The sequence below is a fragment of the Chrysochloris asiatica genome, unplaced genomic scaffold, assembly GCF_000296735.1.
Source record: "Chrysochloris asiatica unplaced genomic scaffold, ChrAsi1.0 scaffold00106, whole genome shotgun sequence".
Taxonomy (NCBI): domain Eukaryota; kingdom Metazoa; phylum Chordata; class Mammalia; order Afrosoricida; family Chrysochloridae; genus Chrysochloris; species Chrysochloris asiatica.
Window position 1 is genome coordinate 5,782,828 of NW_006408624.1, and position 24,071 is coordinate 5,806,898.

At 41.4% G+C, this 24,071-nt stretch overlaps 1 protein-coding gene across 1 annotated transcript in view; it reads right to left on the bottom strand.

The window, feature by feature from the left end:
- Positions 1-24,071, bottom strand: part of INPP5B (inositol polyphosphate-5-phosphatase, 75kDa) — a 93,965-nt gene that overhangs the window by 9,946 nt on the left and 59,948 nt on the right. Inside the window, exons 10-20 of the mRNA XM_006867556.1 lie at positions 19,142-19,223; positions 17,462-17,629; positions 15,227-15,328; positions 12,177-12,291; positions 11,362-11,478; positions 10,113-10,300; positions 7,662-7,773; positions 6,447-6,556; positions 5,415-5,550; positions 3,442-3,552; positions 2,030-2,192 (exon numbers count right to left, since the gene is read on the bottom strand). Of these exons, the coding sequence (XP_006867618.1) occupies positions 2,030-2,192; positions 3,442-3,552; positions 5,415-5,550; positions 6,447-6,556; positions 7,662-7,773; positions 10,113-10,300; positions 11,362-11,478; positions 12,177-12,291; positions 15,227-15,328; positions 17,462-17,629; positions 19,142-19,223 (1,404 nt within the window). The remainder of the gene's footprint in view (positions 1-2,029; positions 2,193-3,441; positions 3,553-5,414; positions 5,551-6,446; positions 6,557-7,661; positions 7,774-10,112; positions 10,301-11,361; positions 11,479-12,176; positions 12,292-15,226; positions 15,329-17,461; positions 17,630-19,141; positions 19,224-24,071) is intronic.

Genomic DNA, 24,071 nt, shown 5'->3' on the forward strand with positions numbered 1-24,071 from the left:
GACTGAAAACTTAATCACTCCCCTCCTTTTGTTACAAAATGTCTACCTTTACATTTCCAACCCTCACAGTCAGTCCTGATAACAATTATTCACTACTGTATCACAAGAGACCTGTCCGCATCTCCTTTTATCAGCCCCGCCCAAACAGATTGGATACTACTCAGTGGAGATTCTACCTTCCTCCGCGCCCTCTGGATCTAAGTTCCCTCTTGAAAGCTTGTAAGCCAGTCACTTCTTGCCTTTGTAGCCCTGCCGCATTTTGGGCAGTCAATGTCCAAGTTGCCATCCCTGTTTACTCTGTGTATGGAGGGGGTGGGAATGATCCTTGCTGTAAAGATTTATTCCCTCTTTTGAGCTACTGCATCTGTAGGTGTAGGTCAAGTTCATCAAATTGTATCAGATTACTCTTTTTTTCCTCTTCTTTCTTCTTCTAGTGGAGCTCTGATCATCCAGTCATTGAAGCCAGGTCAGGTGGGAATTATCTGCAAGTGTGGGTGTACTTGTGCATGTGCCCTCTCTTCTTATCAGCTGGACACTTCACTCTCCATTCTAGTCCTCTGTGGCTATATCACTGACTATGCTAGCCACCTAGGTCTCCACCTGGGTTCACAGGAGTCTACTGAACGTTGTAGGGCTTAGTTCGCAACTTCATTGCTGTTTTTCCCTTACTTCCCCTTATCGGTGACAAACATGGTCACCAATCAGAGTGTGTATTCCCGCTGAGTCTTAGTCTTGGAAGGGGGTTTACTCTGAGGGGACCCGATCACTTGGCTTGATGTCTCCTAGGCAAGCAACTTGCTTGTACTTGTAGTAATCACTCGGACTGCCGTTATTGTTTTATATTTTCCTGTCGGTCTTTCTTTCAAGAAGTATCTTCTGTTCTTCTAGACGCTCCAGGCTGGTCTGCTTGTCCTTTCAAGTGGAAATTTCTCACCTCTGAAGATTCTGCTTTGGGGAGCTACCACCTATCTTATCTTTGCTATCAGGATGTGGTTCAGGATTCCACCTATAGTCTTATGTAATGCAGAGGCGCCGCAGGAAGCCTCCTTCACTGGGCATGTTGTAGCTCCATTTTAGGTATTCCAATCAGTTATAGGCAGAAGACACACTTACAAGCTTTCTATGGTGATATTTCTGGCTATTCCTTTCTCTCACTGTCAAGTGTCTATTTTATAATGGTATGCCAGGGAAACCAAGATTCAAAAGACAGCCAAGAATCTTAACATTATTTCCCTTCTTTTGCCCATTCCAACCATGTCTCAAGCCCTGTATCCCAGAGCCCTTTTGTTCCAAGGTTGTGCATACATCATTATTTACCTCTATTCACAACAATGTTGAGTTTTCACTTTCAATGAAATTATGGAACATTTAAACTATCACTAAGACGCCTTTGAAGTCCTGGTGTGGTGCTGTAGAATCAGCACTAGACTGCTAACTGTAAGGTTGGTGGTTAAACTCACTAGCCACTCCTTGGAACCCCTATGAGTTAGAACCAACTGACAGTACTTAACAACTTAATAATGAGTCCTTTAGAAACTGTACTCCTGCTCCTCACTATTTTCTATTTTATTTATGGATAGATTACCACTGCTGTTGTGTTCTAGTGAATTGATTCTGACTCATAGAAACCCCATAGAACAGAAGAGAACTACCTGAAGGGGTTTCCTAGGCTGTAATCTTTATGAGAACAGATCAGCAAACCTTCTCTCACAGAGCTGCTGCTAAGTTTGAAGGGCCAACCTCTTGATTAGCAATCAAGCACTTAATCCTTGTGCCCCTCAGGCTCCTTGGTTCATGCACTATTGTTGTTATATGCCCTCGAATCAGTTGCAACTCATAGTGACACTGGCTAGGGTTTCCAAGGAGTGTCTGGTGGGTTTACTGACCTTGCTGTCCAGTACATTATCGTAGAGTGCCACACCAGGACGCACAGTGCTTGAGAAAAAAAGCTTAGTTTAGGAGAATGAGCACAGATAAGATAGGTTGCTCCCCAAAGCAGCAACTAGGAAGCTGGGAAGAGAGGTCTTACCTGGCAGGAGGAACCCTCTGCTGGGACTGGCACTCAACCACTGCTTACAATAGAACTTTTCATCAGGCTTGCTGATGAACTCAAACTGGCAGGGAACTGGTCCATTATGAATTGTGAACGATTCTACTTGCAACTGCATGTACTTCACATCCTGAAAACAGAACTGAAAGCAAGCCCAGGACCAGTCAGAACCAGCATCCTCTCCTCAGCAACCCGCCAGCCACCCCAACTGGGCTATTCTTACCCTGGAGAGAAAAGCAAGAGCCATCTCTTTGAAATAGCACTTCTGCTTTGCATTTACCTGAGAGGCCACAAGTACCACTAAAGACCCACAGTGTTATGTTTAACCTAGAAACCTTCAAACCCTATAGCTGAAGTTTAACCCTCCATACTCAAGATCATTTCCAAAACACCCTTCATAAATCCTACCCCCAAGCATGAAGCTCAAGCTCATCCTTCCAAAGAGCTGATACCTAGAGCATTAAGAACACCCTCACCATAAACCAGCATCTGAATGACTGGTTGGTACTGCCAACTCTGAATGATCTTGGCACTTTATGAAAAACCTTTGGCACCTAATTTGACTTTTCCTATTGCTCATCTTCGTGTGGCACAGCAGGAGAATGCACTGGATCACAAGGTTGGTTTGAACTATAAGGTCAGCAATTCAAACCTACCAGTCACTCCTCAAAAACTCTATGCACAAGGTCGCTATAAGTCAAAACCAACTTGAAGGCACTAAACAACATGTTCATCACTAGCCTATATTGCCTTCCCTCCTATTAACTCATGTGAACCCAAGAAATTCAGACTGAATTTTAATCAAAGCAAAACATCATTAGAAAGATAAATCCAGAGCACAACTATATATACCAGTTACTCCAAAACCACATAACATTTTAGATCATCTATGCCATTATTTAAGGAGCTCTGGTGGTTAAAGTGCTCTGCTGCTAACTAAAAGGTTGATGGTTCAACCTTTATTATCTGGTCCCAGCAAGAACACTGTGGCAGTCTCCTTCTGCCAAGATGACAGCCTTGGATACCCTACGGGGGCAGTTCTGTTCTGTCCTATGGTCACTAGGAGTTTGGAACTGACTTTGAAAGCACACAGCCACAATAATCAATGCCATCATTTAAACTCATGGATGGTCCATGTGGGGATGGAATATGTGAGCCTCAAACCCCTAAAGATTGATGGCTTTGAAGATCAAGAGATAAACATAACCTATAACCTCAAACAACAAGCCATCTCTTCCCAACTAATATCACTGGCCTCACTTCATCTACATGCAACCTATCCAGGTATGGTCTCAGGAGGTCCTCCTCTAAGCCCTAGTTGCTGCAGGAGATTTAAGTTCTACAACAAATAGAAGAATCTGGTGCTGATATACTTAACATGTCCTTCCTACCTCTCGCTTGGAGAGGGACACAGAAGGGATGTTAGCATTTTCCATCTTATCCAGGGAGCGGATGATCTCCTCCATAGTCTTCCGGTAAAGTTCTTCATTTACGACCCTCACCTGGAAGAGAAACAGCAGAGGCTGACTGAGTGCCTTGGCTTCTACCCCACCCACCCCCCTTTTTTTTTCTTTCAGTGTAGAGGGTACCCACAGCACTGGGAAACAGCAGTGGAGAGCAACCCAGTAATCATCTACAGCAAGTGAAAGCTAAAAAGATTTAATTCATTAATAAGGGACCCAATTAACAATATAATTTATAGGGTACCCTGGAAACCAAGCTTGAGGTAAAGTCAGCCATTTTCTGACTAGCAGAAAGTAGAATGACAGTAAAAGTCTGGTTGGCAGTTCTGCCAGGTTTTAGGTGTAGAGCAGAAAGAAAGATGCCAAGTGCCTACTTCGATTTTGCTTGCTCAGCTCCCAAGCGCGCAATGAGAAACTATGCTAGGGTTTTGATTACGGCAGTGTTTCTCAAGGGTTTTGTTTGTTGTTTTAAACCATGTGTGGTGCTGTAGGATCAGCACTAGACTGCTAACCACAAGGTCAGCAATTCAAATCCACCAGCCACTCTTTGGAAACCCTGTACAGGGTCGTTATGAGTCGGAATCTACTCGACGGCACACAGACAACTGTCAGCCAAGAATGGTCTGCCAAACTTTCCCTCCTGGTTTTTGAATGACAAAATTTCCCCTTTCCAATAATCATATTTAATTACAACATCCATTAGGTTACTTTTGAAAATGCCCAGACTCCTATGGATTCTGGTACAACTCTACTCTTGAGAATCAATAACAAAAAGAAACACAAAAACATAAGAAATACAAACAGGTAGGAAATAAATGAAAAAAGTAGTAAAGCTTACTAGGTAACCAGGGAAATTTACTCTAAAAGAATAAATCACGTATTTATATATATATGTGTATGTGTGTAGATGTGGAACTCTGGTAGTGCTACAGGATAAGCACAGCACTGTTAACTACAAGCTCAGCAGTTCGAGCCTATCAGTTGCTCTGCAGGAGAAAGATGAGTCTTTCTGCTCGTGTAAAGCTTTATAACCTTGGAACCCCCTAAGCAGTGTCACTATGAGTCAGAATCGACTCAGTGGCAGTGGGTTTGGTTTTGTGTATATATACACACAAAATACACACACACATACAAGAGAGTATCAAAAAATTTGTGGAAAAATTTCATTTAAAAAATTATGGAATTTTCCCATGAATGTTATAAAGCCTCCTTGTGTGTATGTGTGTGTTTGCTCAGGGTGGCAAACAGTTAAAAGATTAATAGAATCCAACAATAGAAAAAGTGTGAAAATAAGCTCATACATGTTTGGCAGAAAATGTTAAAGAATGCTGGGAGGATTATTTAGCAGTATCTAGTATATTCAGAATTAAAAAGTTAGTGCCTTTGAGCCACTAACCTCACCTCTATGAATTTCATGCTATAGAACCACTCCCCTAGGTACACTAAGATACGAATGAAGGGGGCTCACCATAACACTATATATCATAGTAAAACTTGGGAAAATTAAAGGGTCATCAACACACACATTATGGAATACTTTGTAGCCTTTAGAAACAATGAGAAAGCCCTACCTTTACTGACATAGAAAGATCTCCAAAGACATCCAGTGGCAGAGGCTGATGTATAATGATCAGAACAGTATATATAATACGATCTCTTTTAGCAAAAGGAACAATAAAAATCCTCTATGTTGTATATAGAACACTGACACACTTAAGAAAAAAATCTGGAAAGGCGTAATCCAAAAGCAATTGGGAAGTGACACATATGCAGAATCAGTCGATGCAATATTAAAACAATTTTTAAAAGAGGGTGGAGAAGATCAGAAAAACAAAGTGGTTTGGTTGTAAGAACCAACTTCCCCATAGAACAATGACAACAGATGCCAGTTGCCCACCTACCCCAATGTCAAACACTGAGCTGACGGGCTTGTGGTCACTGGTCTTCAGGGCCATGTGGCTCTGGTAAGTCAGCTGAGTGATGTTCTTCCCTTTCCAGAGGACCCGGTCACACCAGGCAGGAGCACGACACTTCTCACTGAAATGAAAAGTCCACACTGGGAGCCATCACAGAGACAGCAGCACCTACTGGCTGGCTAGTGCCCTGGCTTTGTCAGGGTCTGACAGGGCAGAGCCTCCGAGTCCACACAGCCAAGTGGTCTGATGACGTAGAACTTGATTCAGGGCCACCAAAAGGAAAATGAGTATCCTGTGGGGGATCATCCAAAACAACTCCAAAAGCTTAAAGCCAAAACACTATTCAGACTGATTCTCTGCTGTTTACTCTCCAGCAGAGATCAGGAGAGAGTCAGAAGGCAACTTTGAGAGTAAGTCCTCCATGGTCCTTAAAAGAGAGTGGTTAAGAGAATAGGCTCTGAATTCTGACTGCTTGGGTTCAAATTCTGCCTCTTTCGCTTGCAGACTTTAATCTCTTGATATCTCAGTTCCTTGATTTATAAAAGGAGGAAAAGGAATTGTACCTACCTGATAGGGTTGTTGAGAAGAGTAAATGAGATCGTACACATAAAATGTACAGAATAGTATGTGGCACAGTTAGCACTAATAAAAAATATTAATTAAGTACCTCGTAATGAAAAATTAACTACTTGTAATGACCAAGCCCAAGCCAACATAGTTGGAATCATCTCATCACCTAAAGCAGGGCTAAAAAGTCCACAGTATCAAGAATCATTATGGAACAAAGAATACGGTAGTTGAATTAAATGCAAACCAAAAACAAAGGGAAAGAAAGCACTAGGAAGCCAGGCTGCTTAGTGAGTAGATCCAAAGAGAAAATGTTTCACCAGCACTCAAAACAGAGGAAAAAAGTCACAGGCAATTCATCTTCTTCCTCTTTATGTCCACGAGAGCAAGTGCCTCCTAGGGCCTCTGAGTTTCCGTTTGCTCCACTCCCTGAAGCCACCTCGGACCTACCTGGTATCCCAGTCATCGGAGCCAGTGTCATATTTATAAGTAGGCTGGAACGTGAGCTCGCCCTCTGTGAAGCCTTCAAAGACAGCCTTTGCAGCCACTTGCTTTTTCAACTATACAAAGCAATAGAAGAAAAAAATCTCAGGAAGGAAAAAACCAGACTTTGAACTGGGTAGACAAAAGGATCCCAACCCAAAGGGAAGAGCCCATGAGAATGCTATTTCATTAAAATCTTGTGTCAACTAGCTCCTAGGAAGAGGAGCAAGCTGGTGATTCCTTCACAGATGCAGTTTTAAATGCTCTTTTCAAAAAGTGTGTACCTGTATCCTAGGGGCCTAAGTACCATTTTATTGAGATGTCTCTGGGAAGATCAGGTACCACTGAACTAAGACTTCTTCCCTCCCTGGATCCAAACACATCATCATCTATGTGTACTATAAAGACAGAACTGAGTTGTCAAATTAGGTATGAGACTTGGGGGAAGCCCTGTGCCTTGGTTTCCCCATCTGTAAATTCTGAAATTATAATAGAGTCTACTTCTTAGGACTGTTAGGAAGATTAACTTTCAACTTAGAATAGTGCTCTGACACATCATTAATAATAGCTAGCATCCCTGCTATTGCAATATTTACAGTATAAACAGGGGGAATAAAAACTGTCTGCCCACCCCCCCAAACAAGGCCTAAATACCTCTGGCCACTTAAACAGTTTTGAATTCTATTGAGAGTAGTAGAGTGGAGAAAGTCAGGGAGAAACAAATTTCTCTTGCACAGTGAAATGGCTAATGCTCTTAAGAAAAGCAGATTACAGAACTGATTCCTGCAGGACATGAAGAAAGTCACTCTGAAAGAGGAGTTGTTCATCCAAACTGGGCAAGTCTGGTGGGCAGGAGGGAGGCTCAGTCCAAAACAAATTAGTCAGTCAGCCTAAGCATACCAAATACCTCCTTTAAAAGAAGCTTGGTGCCCTTTTAACCCCAGTTTCAGGCCTGAGTAAGCAAGCGACAGAAAGGGAGTGCTCCTGTTCCCAAGAAGATAAGGTACCTCAAAGACAGAGTCAAGAGTCAACATGGTGTGACAGGGATGCACAGATAAGACCAAGATATGCCTGGACAACACCAACTCTTTAGGGACCCCTCCCAAGCTGAGGAAGAAGTGGCCAGAGCCTGGGAAGCCCAGCATCTTCCTGTCCACACAGTGAGAGGGTGGCCATCTGTACCTGGTCGTATGCATACAGGGTTTGAAAGGCCTTCTCTTCAATGAGTTTTTTCACTTTTTCCATGTCCAGCTCTTCTAACCTGTAGTTAAGGTCCCCCAGCCACAGGATCACACTGTAAGGACAGAGCACACAAAGAAGAGGGTTTAGGAGGGACTTGAACTCATCCCATCCAGGGTGCTTCTCAAAGAAGGTCCTTGAGGCTCAGTCTCTCGGGAGCTGGGTAGAGAAGCGAGGGGGTATTCAGGCATTTTTTTTCTCTCTTGCTTGTTGTTGTTGAATGCCATCGAGTTGGTTCTGACCCATAGTGACCATGTATAGGGTTTCCAAGGAGTGGCTGGGTGAGCCTGAACCACAGACATTGCAGTTCAAACCGACTTTGCAGTCCAGCACATTAACCCACATCGTCACACCAGGCCTCTTGCTAGTACCTTTAAAAGGAGTCCTGATGTGGCACTGTGGATTAATGCGCTGGACTACAAAGTTGGTTTAAACCACAAGGTCCGTGGTTCAGGCTCACCAGTCACTCCAAAGAAACCCTATACAGGGTTCACTATGGGTTGGAATCGATTTTACAGCATTTAACAACAACAAAAGCACCTTTAATGGACTCCTAAGTTAAGGCGCTGTAGGATCAGCACTGGACTGTGAACCACAAGATCAGAAGTTTAAACCCACCAGCGGCTTCTCAGAAACCCTATATAGTATTGCTATGAGTCGAAACCAACTCAACGACACTTAGCAGTGATGGCCTCTTTAATACCCCATCTAATGTACTGCTTATTCAATCATCTTGGTCCAAGTCCATTATAAAAAGCCTTGCTCATTTATTGTGTAAGAATGGAAAGACAAACGACTACGATCTAAAAGCAAACTGCTAATAGATCTCATTCTTGTCTTCACAAGGCAAAATAGATCAGGAATTGGAAGACATGTGCAATTGTCAGGGGCCCCAGACCAGACAATGCCGTGACTGCCTCTGCCTCCACTCACACCCCAGTTCACACAGCACCCTCTGAGCGGAGTTCCTCTGAAACAAAGCCCCACCTTTAAGCACAGCCATTGGTTGTGCCATTGGTTAGCTCTATTAGCAAGCCTCTGTGGAGTGTGACAGGTCTTTTATTACACCAACTGCTCTGGGATATCAAGCTTTGAGTGGATAGACGATAAAGAATACTCCTAGATGACATCATACTTGCAAAAAAGTCCAGTACTGTTCTATCCAAAGCAACAACTGTATCTAATATTAGAGAATCTGCACCGTGCACAACCCCTAAAATAAACACATGTACAAGCTAAAAGTAGACAAGTGACATCCTCACTTGCAGATTCACCGGGAAGCAAGAGCTCACGCTCCCTGCTAGGTTCCCTGGAGAATGAAAGCCATTCTGTTAGCTGCCTGAATCCTCATGAACTTCTACTCAAGCACCCCCCGTGCCTCCCGCAGACAGGAAGACAGGCTTGGCTCTAGCCACTCCTTGACCCCAGTGCCGCCTTCCTCTTTAGAAAAGAAGTGACACGTGTTTCAAGTACGACTATAAAGCCTGAAATTCCAATGTGCTCTGAACTTAGACAATTGAGAAGTCTGAGAGATCACAAAACTAAACAAAAATGAACACAAGATGCTCCAAGCAGCTGCAACTATAGATTTGTAAAGTAGAGTCAAAAAGCCAAAACAACTGTCAGTGGAGACAAACAAATGCTACTCAGCTCTCAATTACACATGCTTTTGCCAAGGACGGACCTATAAAACCCTTACACATCCTTCTAAAAACTGAACGCCAATGCTCCCTCCTGGGCTGCTTTCCTCATGATGCTGGATCAAAGCAGACCTAGATTTCAATAAATTGTAGACGTTTCCTGGGGACAAATGATGTTTGAGAAGAAACTCAGAGGTCTGTCAGACGTAAAGTCATTGTTAGGGGAAATGGTTTGTACTTGACCATGAACCTTGAGCCCATTGATGGCCCCACGGAAGAAAGGCCTGGAGATCTGTTTCCATAAAGATGACGGCCAAGGAAGCCCTCTGGAGCAGTTCTACTCCGTAACACAAGAAGTCACCAGGAGTCAGAAACGACTCCATGACAATGGGCTGGGCTTATTTGGTTTTTACCACAGGGTAAGTCAAGAAACTATCACCTACATAGGTGCCCTTGTGGTGCAGAGGATTAACCACAGGGAGGCAAACCCACCAGCCACTTCACAGGAGAAACAAGAGGCTAGTTACTCTCAAAGAGATTTACAGCCACGGAATCCCTACGGATTAGTACTGTGCTATGGGTCACTCTGAATCAGAATTGACTTGACGGCAGTGCGTTAGCGTCCATATGTAAGAGCTGACAGATACTACTGTTCCTGCAGGAGTGTGCCTCCCCCAGCCACCTGCCCAACAACAGAGCCCACCACTCGGCACATCAGAAAAGCTGAAATACATGGGCAGATGCCCAGACTCACTCGTGCTTGCTGATGGTGAGAGGGGGCAGGTTTGGGTCAATCTGAGGAAACTGCATTCGGGAGCAGATGTCTTTATAATCCTGGTTCCTCCTCTCATACTCTTCAGTGTGGGCTGCCAGATGAGAATTCACAACACAGATGCTGGTATTGTGGAACTGGAACCTGATTGCCACGCCTCCTTTGTTACCCTGGGAAAAGGAGCACAGCACAGAAACCTGACTCACATCATTACGTCAGTCACTTACACTCAGACAGTTTCTAAATGTTTGAGCCTCTGAATTCGTCCCTACAATGAGCCTGCAAGGTTACATTAGGCTAAGGTGACTATTTCTATTACCTATATTTTACAGGTAAGAAAACAAATCTAACCTAAGAAGGCGTCATGACTAACCAGTCAGAGGCAAAGCCGGGTCCAGAACTGGCTCTCTCAGTCCTTCTTTTTGTTTTCGTTGTGTTGTGGTAAATATATGTAATGAATACGAACCTACCAGCTGCTCCACAGGACAAAGATGAGGCTTTCTGATCTTGCACAGATTTCACCCTCGGAAACCCCATACAGGATCACTATGAGCCAGAACCAACTCGATGGCACACAACAACAGCACATATGTAACCGGACAGTTAACATCCTCAGCACACTTCACATCACAACTCAGTGACGTTAATGATCATCATATTGTTCAACCATCCCCCAGTTTTTCCCTCATCCTTCAGAGAAGCCCAGTGTCCCCTAGGTGTGGTCTGCCTTTACCTCTCCCTGTCTCCCATACAGAGCCCTGGTAAGCAGTAATAAATGCTTGCCTGCAGGCCTGTCTTCCTCAGCACTGTATAACAAGGCACACCATGCTGCAGCATATGTGTCAGGTCAGTCTGTGCTCCTCCTCCAGGCACCCCTCCTCCCCACGAAGCCAGAGCTCCTGCCACCAACCCTGAGAGCAGACTTGAGCAGCCTCAAATGGACAAGGAAGAGGCAGCACACCTCACACCTCATTTCGGCATTCCTTCTTTTCCTTGATGACCCAACACAGTCTCTTCAAAACACTTCACGGTTTAATGGGAGGGTCAGCTGGAGCTCCAGTGTTGCATGAACACAGGGATACAGACTACTGGGACAATTCATCCAGGACCTTGCTAAATACCATTTGTCAATAGTCTGCTCAGTCTAGCCCTCATTGCGCTATGAGAAGCTGGGTCAAAGTTCTGGGGACTGAGGCCCCCACAGCACCAAACCTACCAGCCAGGAACTCACCATCCTCCCCATGATTCCTGTCCCCACGGTCTCCGCTTCCACTTCTGAGATGTGCGCTGCATGTTCTTGCTTAACATATAACAGCAGCATGATCCCAACCAGACGGATGAGCTTCACCTAGAAAGCAGAGCCAAACCACAGAGCCCAATCAAAGTTATGGCATTAACAGAAGTTGAAAACAGGCTTAAATGCTCCACAGCTAGCCAAGGGTATTGAAGAACCTCCTTTGCCTTCTGGAACACAGGGTTTGACACATGGAACATGCTCCATGATAACCTAAATAGCCTACACTGCTGCTGAGACTCTGCATCTTTCCAACCAGAGACACCCTTCGAGAAGATCTGGAAATGAAAATGTCAAGACAATTAGAACTGGCCTATGATAAAGGCTCAGTGGTAAAAGTCTTGCTTTCCATGCGGGAGACCCAGGTTCAATTCTCAGTCAATGCACCTTGAGCACAGCCACCAACGCACCTTGTCAGTGGAGGCTGTGTATTGCAATGATGCTGAGAAGGTTTCAACAGAGCTTCTAGAATAAGACATGACCTGGAAATCTACCATCACAAAGCAGCCAATGAAAACCTGATGGGTCACAACACCGGATACTGTTGTGCATGGAGTTGCCATAAGTTAGATGCTAACTTGACAGCAGTTAAGGTCAGCGGATCAAACTCACCAACCACTCCCTGGGAACCTAATACACGATCACTATGAGTCGGTACCAACTTAACAACAACAATGCAATAAAATGAAAATTTATCTTAGAATTTTTCTGATGGAACCATGAAATTAAAAGGACCCTAGCTCCTAGTGTACCTTTGCATACTTAGCATCTGGATGTAGACCAGCTGATACAGCTTTAAACCACTCTTCCTCCTTTGGAGTGTCATGAAAGAAAAAGGCTTCCTTACTCAGATCAAGTTCCTGGAACCTGTTGGAAGAAGCAATCAATTAGCGAGTACAGAAAAAGTTAATATGACATGATCCCAGATTGGTTTAGATGCCTACGTTCTAACTCTAGAGACGGTTCCTTCAGGACAGAAGAAAAATCAACACTTACTGCCAAGGAACTAAATGCCAAGGACCTTAAAGGTGCTTTCACAAATGTCAGTTCATCAACTCTTCATCATCAACCCATGAAGTGAAAGCACTCCCATTTTACAAGCAATTACTGACCTCAGAGACTTATCCATAGAAGCTCATGTAAGCACCAAGTGACAAGCTAGGCTTCAACCTTTTTGTTATTGTTTGTTGCTGTTGAGTTGACTCTGATTCAAAGTGACTGTACAACAGAAGGAAGGACTGCCCACTCCTGTACCACCACCACAACTGTTGGGATGCTTGAGCCCATTGTTGCAGCCACTGTGTCAACACGTGTCATGGAGAGTTCCCAGTGTCTCCACGGGCCCTCTATTTTACCAAGCATGATGTCCTTTTCTAGAGACTGGTAGTGCCATCCACTCTTCTGGCAGTCCAAGGTACATTAATATTCTTTGCCAACACCAAAAAGCAAATGTGTCAATTCTTCTTCAATCTTCCTTGTTCATTGGCCAGTTTTATTTTTAAAGATTTTGTTGTTGTTGTTGTTGTTATTGTGAATTGAGTAAAGGTTTATGGACAAAATCATCAGTTTTACATCCAACAAATCATATACTTTATCTCAATGGTTACAATCCCTCCATGTAATAACAGTTGTCCCTCTTCCTAACCGTGGTTACCATGTACAAATATCCTCTTTCAAACTCATATATCTGTGGGATACATTTATACATACACGCTATTATTATTGTTAAGAGCCAATGAGTCAGTTCCTACTCATACCAATCCTGTTTATGGTTTCTGAGAGCATCTGGTGGTAGGTTTGAACTGCTGGCCTTGTAGTTCATAGTCCTGTGCTGATCCTACAGCACCACACCAGGAGTCTCTACACACACAGACACACTACACACACATATAGATAGCCCACTCTTTCTCCCACACCTAAGGTTGGGTATACAACACTATTTACCGCTATTCCCTTCAGCCCTTGCATACCTCCCTGTGCCTTCACCTATCTTCATCAATCTTCTACCAACCTCCCTCTTCGTGTACACTGCCCTCCCCCTTCTTGTATATTGGCCTCCCCATCACCCTAGTTAACCATGTCTACCCTCTAGCCAAAGAATTACTCTCCCTTCCCTCCCACCCTTGGTAATCATTAAAGAATATTTCTTCCAGTATGAAAACCTTTTCTTGAGTTTTAAAGTAGTGGTCTCATGCAATATTTGCCCTTTTGTGATCGACTTATTTCACTCAGCATAACGTCCTCCAGGTTCATGAGTGTTCTAAGGAGCTTTGCACATTCATCTCTATACTTCAGTGTTGCGTAGTATTCTATTGTGTGTATACGTACCAAAGTTTGTTTAACCACTCTTCCAAAGGATGGGCATTTAGGCTGTCTCCACTGTTTTGCTATTGAGAACAGTGCTTCAATGATCATTATTTATGTGTATATATCTACTTGTGTCCCTGCTCTTATTTCTTGTGTAAATATACCAAGTAGAGGGAATGCTGGCTCATACGATACTTCTATTTACAACTTTCTGAGGAAGCATCATACTGTTTTCCACAGTGGTTACACACCATTTTTACAGTCCCACCAGCAATAGAGGAGGATCCCAGTCTCTTCACACCTTCACCTGCATTTGTTATTTTCTGGTTGTTGTTTTTTTAATCTTTGTTATAAATGCTGGTATGAGATGATTATCTCATTGTTGTTTTGATTTGTATCTTTCTAATGGCTAACGATCATGAACATTTCTTCACATGTTTGTTGGCTGTCTTAATATCTTCTTTGGTTAAGTGTTTGTTCATGTCTGCTCATTTTTAAATTGGATTATTTTTCTTTTTCTTGTAGAGATGCTGTGGTATTCTATAAATTTTAGAGATTAGTCCCTTGTCTTATGTGTTTTTGCAAAAAAATTTTCCCAGCCTATTAGCTTCCTTTTCATTCTTTTGGTAAAATCTTTTGATGTGCACAAGTATCTAATTTTTAGGAGGTCCCATCACTGACCAGTTTTTACATGCAGATGAGGTCACTGACCAAGCCATGGTTTGGGTCAGGCACACCCTAGTCATTCAAGTGACATCTTTGCTTTTGAACACTTTAAAGCGATCTTTTGCAGCAGATTTAATCTGTGCAATATGTTGTGAGACTTCTTGACTGCTTTCCACTGTATCATACAGTTTTGTTTATTTGTTTGTTTTGCTTTTTCATCCCCGCATAGTACGTAGTCTACTGTTAAGAGGGAGCATAATGACTCCATAGATAAACACTGAACTGCGAACCATGATGTCCAAGGTTTGAGCCCGCCAGTGGCTCTGCAGGATAAAGATGAAGCTTTCTGTTCACATGAAGATGTAAAGCCTCGGAAACCCTGTACAGGGTCACTTTGAATTGGATCTGAGTCAACAGAACTTAACAATAATGGTAAGAAGACAGGAAGTATACAAAAAAACTGACTGATGGGGCTGGTTTTTAGCTAACCTTCCATTCCTGGCCAAAGATATGTTTACTATGTGATCAACAAAGTGTCTAATGTCTAAGCAATGAGACTAGGCTCAACACTCACTGCATCTGATAGCAGGTTATAGCAAAAATTAAATATTAGCATTCAAATGTCAAGCACAGCACTTTTTAATAGTGCTTTCCAAAACCAGAAATCGGTTTCCCATGAGGAAGAACATCCAAAAGAGAAGCTCTGCTATTAAGTAGATGCTCACTGTTCGTTTTCCCTCACCTGCTGTGATGTATTTGTACTCCCAGCCCACCCAGCACAGGCACACATTGCTGAGCGTGGCTCCACAGCTAGGAGAGACCCACTTACCCAATACAGTACACGTCTGGAGCCTGGGTATCATGGCTTAACCAGGGCCGGAGGCATTCTTTAGGGGACTGTCCATTCACATTGTATGTTCCCACAAAGAATCTGTCAGCAAAGAGAATCAATGACTAGGAAGAACTTGGCAGATGATGAGGAAAAACACTTTTTCAGTCTCTCTGGAATAGACTTTTAAGACATTAGGAAACAACATATCTGACCTAGACTGAGGCTGGCAGCAAAGGATGGTTTGCAGTCTGTTGCTGTATTTGTTGTTCTGATGGTAACAACTACAAACAGTATAGATATACTCTGAACATTCCTAGTGTCCTTTAACCGTTATGACATGAACAGAATCACAAATCACCAAAGTGAGTCTTTGCTCTGTATGTGTGCTACTAAGACGAAAACCTGAAAAGCGACTCGGTAATTACTTTCCGTGGCCAGTATACAAAAGGCTATTTTTCATAATTTACTGTGTATATCCCTAGAAATAATGTTAGTTTGCTTTACAGTCCCAGTGCAATAATTTAAAAAGATGTCCTTCACTAAGTGAATAAACAAACTGTGGTACATCCACACATTGGAACATTACTTAGTTATAGAGAAATCAGCTATCAAGTCATACAAAGACACACAGGAATCATAAACTCATATTGCTCAGCGAAAGACGGCAGTCTGAGTTCAACTCTGGAGCATTCTAGAAAAGACCAAATCACAGAAATGGTAAGAATTCCCACTGCAGGGAGGAAAGGAAAGAGAAATAAGTAGAGTACTGGGGGCTTTACGGGCAGTGAAACTATTCATGGTAGACGCATGGCATTATACATTTGTCAAAACTCATTTGTGTATAAGAGTGAACCCTAATATCAACTATGGACTTTAAGTTAAAAATAATGTATTCGTATTTATTGATCAATTATAACTAACTTGCCACACAAATTCAAGATGCTAAACAGTGGGGAAAATGGGGAGGCAGCACATGGGAAAAGCCTGCTTTCTGTTCAGTTTTTTGTAAACCTAAAACTACCTTTAAAATACAAAGTCTGTCAATTTGTTCTTAAATCTTCCTTAAAAATAAATAAATAAATAAATAAGGTGTATTACCACTGAATAGTTTTCATCTCATCTAGATGGGTCCAATGAAAGGAGATGGGATAAGATTCTTATGATTCAATAGTAAGTAATTATAATCATGACTAATTGTGACTGTCACAACTGTAAAGGTAGAAGTTTTGTAACAAAAACGGGAGTGTAGCTAATCTTACAGTCCAGGAACAGAGAACCTTAGGACCATCAAGAGAAAAGAGCACAAGCGGAATGTGGGACCCTATACAGAGAAGCAGCGACATCAGAGATGGAGACAGAGATGGGGACACAAAGAGAGGGAGCAGCTGAGGACTCTAGATACATGAAAAGAGGGACTGAGAGCTGGCAACCAGGAGGCAGACTTGCAGAATATGCCCTTTGTTGGTGTAAATTATTATATATGCCTAAGCGTTTAAAAAAAGAGAGAGAGCTAAAATGAATAGAGAGAAATACTGTAAACTGATGGTACATGGAGGGGATTATCATCATTGTAATGAAACTAGGTATATAATTTGTTGAATGTAAAACTGATGATTTGCCCTGTAAACAAAAAAAGAGGGGAGTAGTTAATCTTACAGTCCAGGAACAGAGGACCCTAGGACCATCAAGGGAGAAGAACATAAGCGGAATGTGGGACCCTATCCAGAGAAGCAGTGACACCAGAGATGGAGAAAGATGAAGACATGGAAAGAGAGAGCAGCTGAGGACGCTAGACTCATGGAAAGAGAAAGGCTGCATGCTGGCATCTAGGAGGCAGGCTTGCAGAATGCATCCTTTGGATGTTTAAATGATTATATAATCCTGAGTGCTTTTGTGTACATCCCCCACACTAAAAAGAAAAAAACAAAACAAAAAAACAACCAAAGGGAATAGAAGCAAATACTGTTGAATGATGATGGACAGAAGAGATTGTAATCATTGCAATGAAACGATGAATGTAAAACTGATGTTCCCCCATGTAAACTATCACTCAATTCACAATAAAAACTGGAAGGAAAAAAAAAAAAAACAATCACTTCTGTTGGAAGGAAATGAGGGGGGTAAGTCCAGGAAATGATCTGCTTCCAAATCCAGGGCACAGGGAGAAGTGTTGAAATTTCAGAGCTGAGTGATCATTTTGCTTTGAAAATGGTCTACAGTCCCATTAGCTACCTGAAGCTCTGGACATAGGTATAGTCCTCTTCTTTCTGCAGTAGATGCGACTTCACAATTGTATCTCGTAGTCCAAACTTCTTCACCGATAAAATATGAGCCTTATCTGCTACTGTGACCGTGGAGGAGCGAACCATGTCAGTTATTTCAGATTTGGATTTATTCTGCCTAGAAACACACACACAACCATCAGATTTGGGTAAGTCCTCCAGGGCAGAACACATGAATACAAAGCTAAACGTTTCCATAGACAAAACATCTGAGCTACAAAACACTAAAGGCAGCTAAGACGAATGTATCTGCTATTTAGAAAAACCACACTGTTTTCATTGTGGAGGTTAAGTGAACTAACATGCTGCTGATCACACAGTGTATTGGTACAATCTTACTGGAGAGGCTTCTGATACCAGACTCACCAAGTCTTAGAACACAGGCAGATCTTGAAATGCATCTAATCTAGTCTCTCCAGTTTTCATACGAGACCCAGTATCAGAAAGCTTCCCAGCAAGGTAGTGGCAGTCTGGTTTAGAACTCAGACCTGACAACATTGTACTTTCTGCAGGCTCACGTCAGAGAACAAGATTATAAAATTATCCAGATCCTTTAACTTGAAAATTCTAGTTCTGCAAATCTACCAAACAGGGATCATTCACAATAAAAAGGCAGCGTTCACACATGTATTTGTAGTCTTTCTGAAAAGGATTTCAAATGCTGACATTAAAAGTTCAGTAGAATTTGACATGAGAGGGGACTTCGAAAAGTTTGTGGAAAATTCCAATTATCTTTTAATTTCATTTTTCCACAAACTTTTTCAAGCCCCCTCATATTTAACTAACAGAACACTACATAATCGCTCAAGAAACATTTACTGAAGGCTACTTAATGAATTCACCAGTGAGTTTGTTAAAATGTTATCTATGTATACCAAAAATGTTCAAAAGTGAATTAAGAATAATAGCTCTAGCTACACTTACAGTTCAGCAATTGCTCATTGCTGTTTAAGTACATAATTAAAATACTGACACAAATTAGTGGTTTCCTGTTGACCAGATGGTTCTTGCTAGGATCAGCAGGGGGCACTAGAGTACAGACTTTTAAAAAGAGTATATTTAGAAACAAAGAAAAACAACTGCCTTTTCGTGGATTCTGACTCACAGCATCCCTAAAGGACAGAGGAGAACTGCCCCAGAGGGTTTCCAAAGCTGTAAGTCTTTACAGAAGCAGACTCCCAAGTGTTCTCCTGTGGGGTCAACCTTTGTTCATAGCTGAGCTCTGTTATCACGTGCCACCAGGACTCCCAACTTAAAAGGGAAGAACTCCGAAAAGAATGGGAGGGAGAAATCAAAATGTTTCTAACCTTATGCATTTCTACAGTGGGGTTAGAATGCCAGCTTCAGATCCTAGATCCCCTACTTGTTAGTTTGGGGACTCTGGTTGAGTTACATAACCTGGGTGTCCTCAGCTGTGATCATCATGGTACGTTCCTTTTTGGTTACAATAAGAAAATGCATGTCAGAGCACTTAGCATGGTGCCTCGGATCACAGTTGAGTGCCCACTGCATGTCAGGTATCACAGGGAACATTTCTTAGGCCAGCTACCACATGTGCAGCAATGACCTCAGTTCTAAGAAGGAAAACCACGGTCCCAAGAGGTTCAAAATGAAGGGATAGCTACATTACCTTGTGGACATGCTGTCTGGTTTAGCCTGACCCCAGGAGCCTTGCTCTCCAAGCAGACCTTTCCCATTTGGCCTTGAATCGTCTAAGAGGGGCGGGGAAAGAATTAAAATATACTTATGTACACTTTTAACATATGTGTTATTGCTTCTTGACGTTAACATCCATGTATGGCTCAGAACTATAGAAAAGACCTATGCCTCTGTCTGGCTGGGTAAAGCTCCACAGAGCACATACAAAGAGGAAAACCAGCATTTCATCCGGGGGTCTTTACTGCTGAAGGCATAACTATTCCAGCTAGTCTAAGCCCTTTTCCTGGAGATAGATTGCATTTCCGAAAAAAAATACAAAAACTATGAGATCTAAAAACCTAAGTTCTATGACCCATTCGACTATTTACTGACCTTTTGCCTGGGCAAGTCACGTGACTGCTTTTAATCCCCGTTACTTGACTTGTCCTGCCCTCCTCCACACAGGTTTACTGTGGGAATAAAGGGTGCTGACATGGGGATGAACGCTTGGAAAGTCATGAAATGCATCACAAAATATCAGATAATGATCTTATTACCACCGAATACCAGTGGGACTTCAGCTCCAAAGACAACAAGGCAAGGGTCAGAGATCTAAAGATGGAAAGGGTCTAATAGCTCTAGGGAATGAGAAACGCATGTCCCAACAAACCGCCTTGAAAACCAAAATGCCTAAGGACTCCCAACAAAGAAATATTTGAGGAAAAATTTTAAACTAAGATGAACCTGAAAGGAAAATGTATCTGTATCTAACTTCTCAGTTCCTTAAAAACCAACCTCCTTGTCACCAGAGACTAGCTCTGAGTTACTACTTCAACACAATTTAGGAGAAGGGCCACTAGAAGCATATGAAGCACCACTGAAGAATTTTGCTCAGAAGAGTATTACTAAACATGGATTTTTTTTTTTCCTAACCATGCATTCACATAAACCAGAAAAAAAACAAACTGGCTTTGGAGTTAAAATTAAAAAAACAAAAAATAGTTATAATATGAACATAAATTACATTTCAGTTTTTCCAATCAATCACCAAAGCCTTTCTATCATGCTTCCTAAATGCTTCTCAAATCGATATATTCCTATCCTCATGTCACTGGGCTGGTCCAGATTTCCAACATCTCACTTGGGTGACAGAAAAAACCTCAACTAGTCTCCCTGTCTAGTGTAAATGGTTTGAACTTGAATATTAGCCCAAACATTAGCAGTTTAAACTTACCCAGCAACAACTGGCAATCTGCTCCCTTAAACATGAGAACCCTATGGAGTACAATTCCACTCTGTAACAGTACCTTTCATATGTCTTGCTCAAAGCATATTAAAAGGAGCTCAAGTGGCGTAGTAGGCTGGGCACTGGGCTGCTAACCACATGGTTAGCATTTCAAATCAACTAGCCATGCCACACTTTGCTCTTGCAAAGTCTTAGTCTCAGAAGTGCCTAAGAACACATTAACATACAATCATTGGATAAATACAAATACAGTGACACCACAATGCTGCAGAGGCAACAGACAATTCTGTTCACACGAAGAAACATGACTGAACAGTTCAAACAAGTGACCAAGATGCAAGAGCAAGAAAACATTTTTTGAGGAAGAAAAAGCATTGGAACTACCTGAAAAACAATTCAATACAATGATATTTAGGTATCTTCAACTGATTGAGAGAAACGTCAAGGAAAGCAAGGAAGAATTCAGGAAAACACTACAAGAACAAACAAACAAAACAGATGAAAGACTGGAAATAGTACAAAATCTGCAAATAGAAATCCAGAAGATGAATATTAAGATTTCAGAAATGGACAATACATTGAAAGGATATAAAGAATTAGATATGAATCAATGGAAGCCTGAATTAGCGAGCTTGAAGATAAATCTCTCAATACTTAGCATGCTAGAACAACAATCAGAAAGAAAATGGAAAAACTCTAAAGACTAAGATTTATGTGGGACACCAACCCCAAAAGAAAATAATTAAGATGTATCATAAACTCTCCGAAGTCAGAGATAAGGAAAGAATTCTGAGAGCAACTTGGGAAAAACAAAAGTTACCTACAAAGGAGAACCAGTAAAACTAAACTCTGATTTCTCAGCAGAAACCATACAGACGAGAAGGTAATGGGATACGCAAAACTCTGAAAAAGACTGACAACCAAGAATCATAATACCCAGCACAACAGTCACTAAAATGTAATGGTAAAATCAGAACATTTCTAGATAAATAGAAATTAAAGGAATTTGCAATAACAAGATCAACTTTATAAAAATTACTAAAGGGAGTACTTTGGACTGAGAACTAACAACAGCAGACAACAACCTGAGACTAACATACACAGCAACACCACCCAGAACTCAATCCAGATCCGTAAGCACCCAAGTAAAACAAAGCCTCCTAGACTGAAAACAGGGAAGCAGAGTTATCAATTTATAATGAAGGCAACTACAAAACAAAAAAAGGGAAGACGGTAGTTAGAGAACTTCCAAAGGGTGAAGAAGTCAGGTAGATTTTATAATAAAACAGACTGTTTTAAATGGACGAAGAAATTAATAAATTACAGAGTAACCTCAAAGAAAATTAATAGACTTTCACATCAAAACAAAAAAGAGGAAAACCATGAAGGTTAGTAACTCTCACAACAACAGCAACAAAGAAAGTGACAAGCAAATGCACAAACAAAATGAACTCAACAAAGAAAATTATGTGGAACAAAGAAACCAGCAGCCACACACAAAATAACTAACAGCAAAATGACAGCATGGTACTTTTAAGATTCTCCTCCAATACCATACCTCGAATACATCAACTCTTCTATGGTCTTCCTTATTCACTGTCCAACTTTCACATGCATATGAGATGATAAGACTACTGAAAACACCCTGCTTTGGGTCAGGTGCACTTTAGTCCTCAAATTGATATATTTGCTCCTGAACACTTCAAAGAGGTCTTATGCAGTAGACTTGATTTCTTGGCAGCTGCTTCCAATAGTGTTGATAGTGGATCCAAGCAAAATGAAGTTTTCGACAACTTCAGTCTTTTCTCTATTTATCATGATGTTATTTATTGGTCCAATGGCAAAAAATTTTTATTTTTTTATTTTTCACATTGAAGCCTTTGATCTTCATCAATAAGTATTTTAAGTCCTCTTCACTTTCAGCAAGTAAGATTGTATGTATCATCTGCATATCACAGGTTGTTAATGAGTCTTCCTCCAATCCTGATGCCATATTCTTCTCATATAATCCATCTTCTCAGATTATTTGCTAAGAATACAGATTGAATACATACAGTACAAGAATGCAACTCAGGTTCACATCTTTTCCTGATTTTAAACTATTCCATATTCTCTTGCTCTGTTCAAACTGCTTCTTACTCTACGGACAGGGTTCTCATGAGCACAATGAAACGTCTGGAATACCCATTCTCCGCAATATTATCCACAGTTTGTCATAATCCACACAGTTGAAAGCCTTTACATAAAGTCAATAAAGCACAAGCAAACATCTTTTTGGTATCCTTTTCTTTCAGTCAAGATCCATCTAACATCAGCAATGCCCTAGTTCCATGTCCTTTTCTGAATCTGGCTTGAGTTTCTGGCAGTTCTTTGTCAATGTACTGTTGCAACTGTTTTTTAATTATCTACAGCAAAATTTTAAATGTATATGATAGCATTCATCCTGTTCGGTGATTTCCACATTCCACTGGGTCACCTCTCTTTGAAATGGACACAAACACAGATCTCTTCCAGTTGGTTAGCTGTGTAGTTGTCTTTCAAATTTCTTGATACAGATGAGTGAGTACCTTTAGTGCTTCAGCAATTTGTTAAAAGATTTCAATCTGTATTCTGTCGATTCCTGGAGCCTTTTCTACCAGTGCCTTCAGTGTAGCTTGGACTTCCTTCAGAACCATCCATTCTTGATCAGATGCTACCTGTTGAAATGGTAGAACACCAACCGTTTATTTTTTGTACAGTTACTCTGTATATAAACTTCCATCTTCTCTGATGCTTTCTGCATCATTTAGCATCTTGCCAAAAGAATACATCAATATTTCAAGTCTAAGCTTGAATTTTTTTCTTCAGTTCTTTCAGCTTGAGAAATGCTGAGTGTGTTGTTCTGTCCTATTGGTTTCTAATTCCATTCAGATCTTTGCACATTTCACTATAATACTTGACTTTGTCTTCCCCTTGAAATTTTCTGTTCAGCTCTTGTACTTCCTCATTTCTTCCATTCACTTTGGTATCGCTACACTGGAGAGCAAGTTTCAGAGTTATTTTCTAATATCCACTTTGGTCTTTTCCTTTCTTTCCTGTCTTTTAATGATCGTTTGCTTTCTTCTTGATGTCATCCCACAACTCTTTTTGTTTTTGTTCATTGGTGTCAATGCATCAAATATGTTCTTAATGTTCTCTAAATTCAGGTGGGATATGTTCCAGGTCATATTTTGGCTCTTGTAGGCTTGTTTTAATTTTCCTCAGCTTCAGCCCGAACTTACATATTAGCAATTGATGGTCTGCTTCACAGTCAGCCCCAGCCTTGTTTTGGCCAATGTTATTGAGCTTTTCCACAGATGTAGTCAACTTGATTCCTGGGTATTCCATCTGGTGAGGTCCATATGTATAGTCAATCGCCTTTTATGCTGTTTACAAATGGAATTTGCATTTTTAAAAAAGGAATGTCATTGATCTTACAAAATTCTATCATTTGACCTCTAACATCACTTCTATCACATTGTTTCCAGCCTTCACATTCCAATCACCAGTTATTACCAATGTATCTTGATTATATGTTTGATCAATTTCAGACTGAAGAAGTTGGTTGTTGTTGTTGTTAAGTGCCATCGAGTCGGTTCCGACCCATAATGACCCTGAACAGGGTTTCCAAGGCTGTAAATCTTTACGGGAGCAGAAA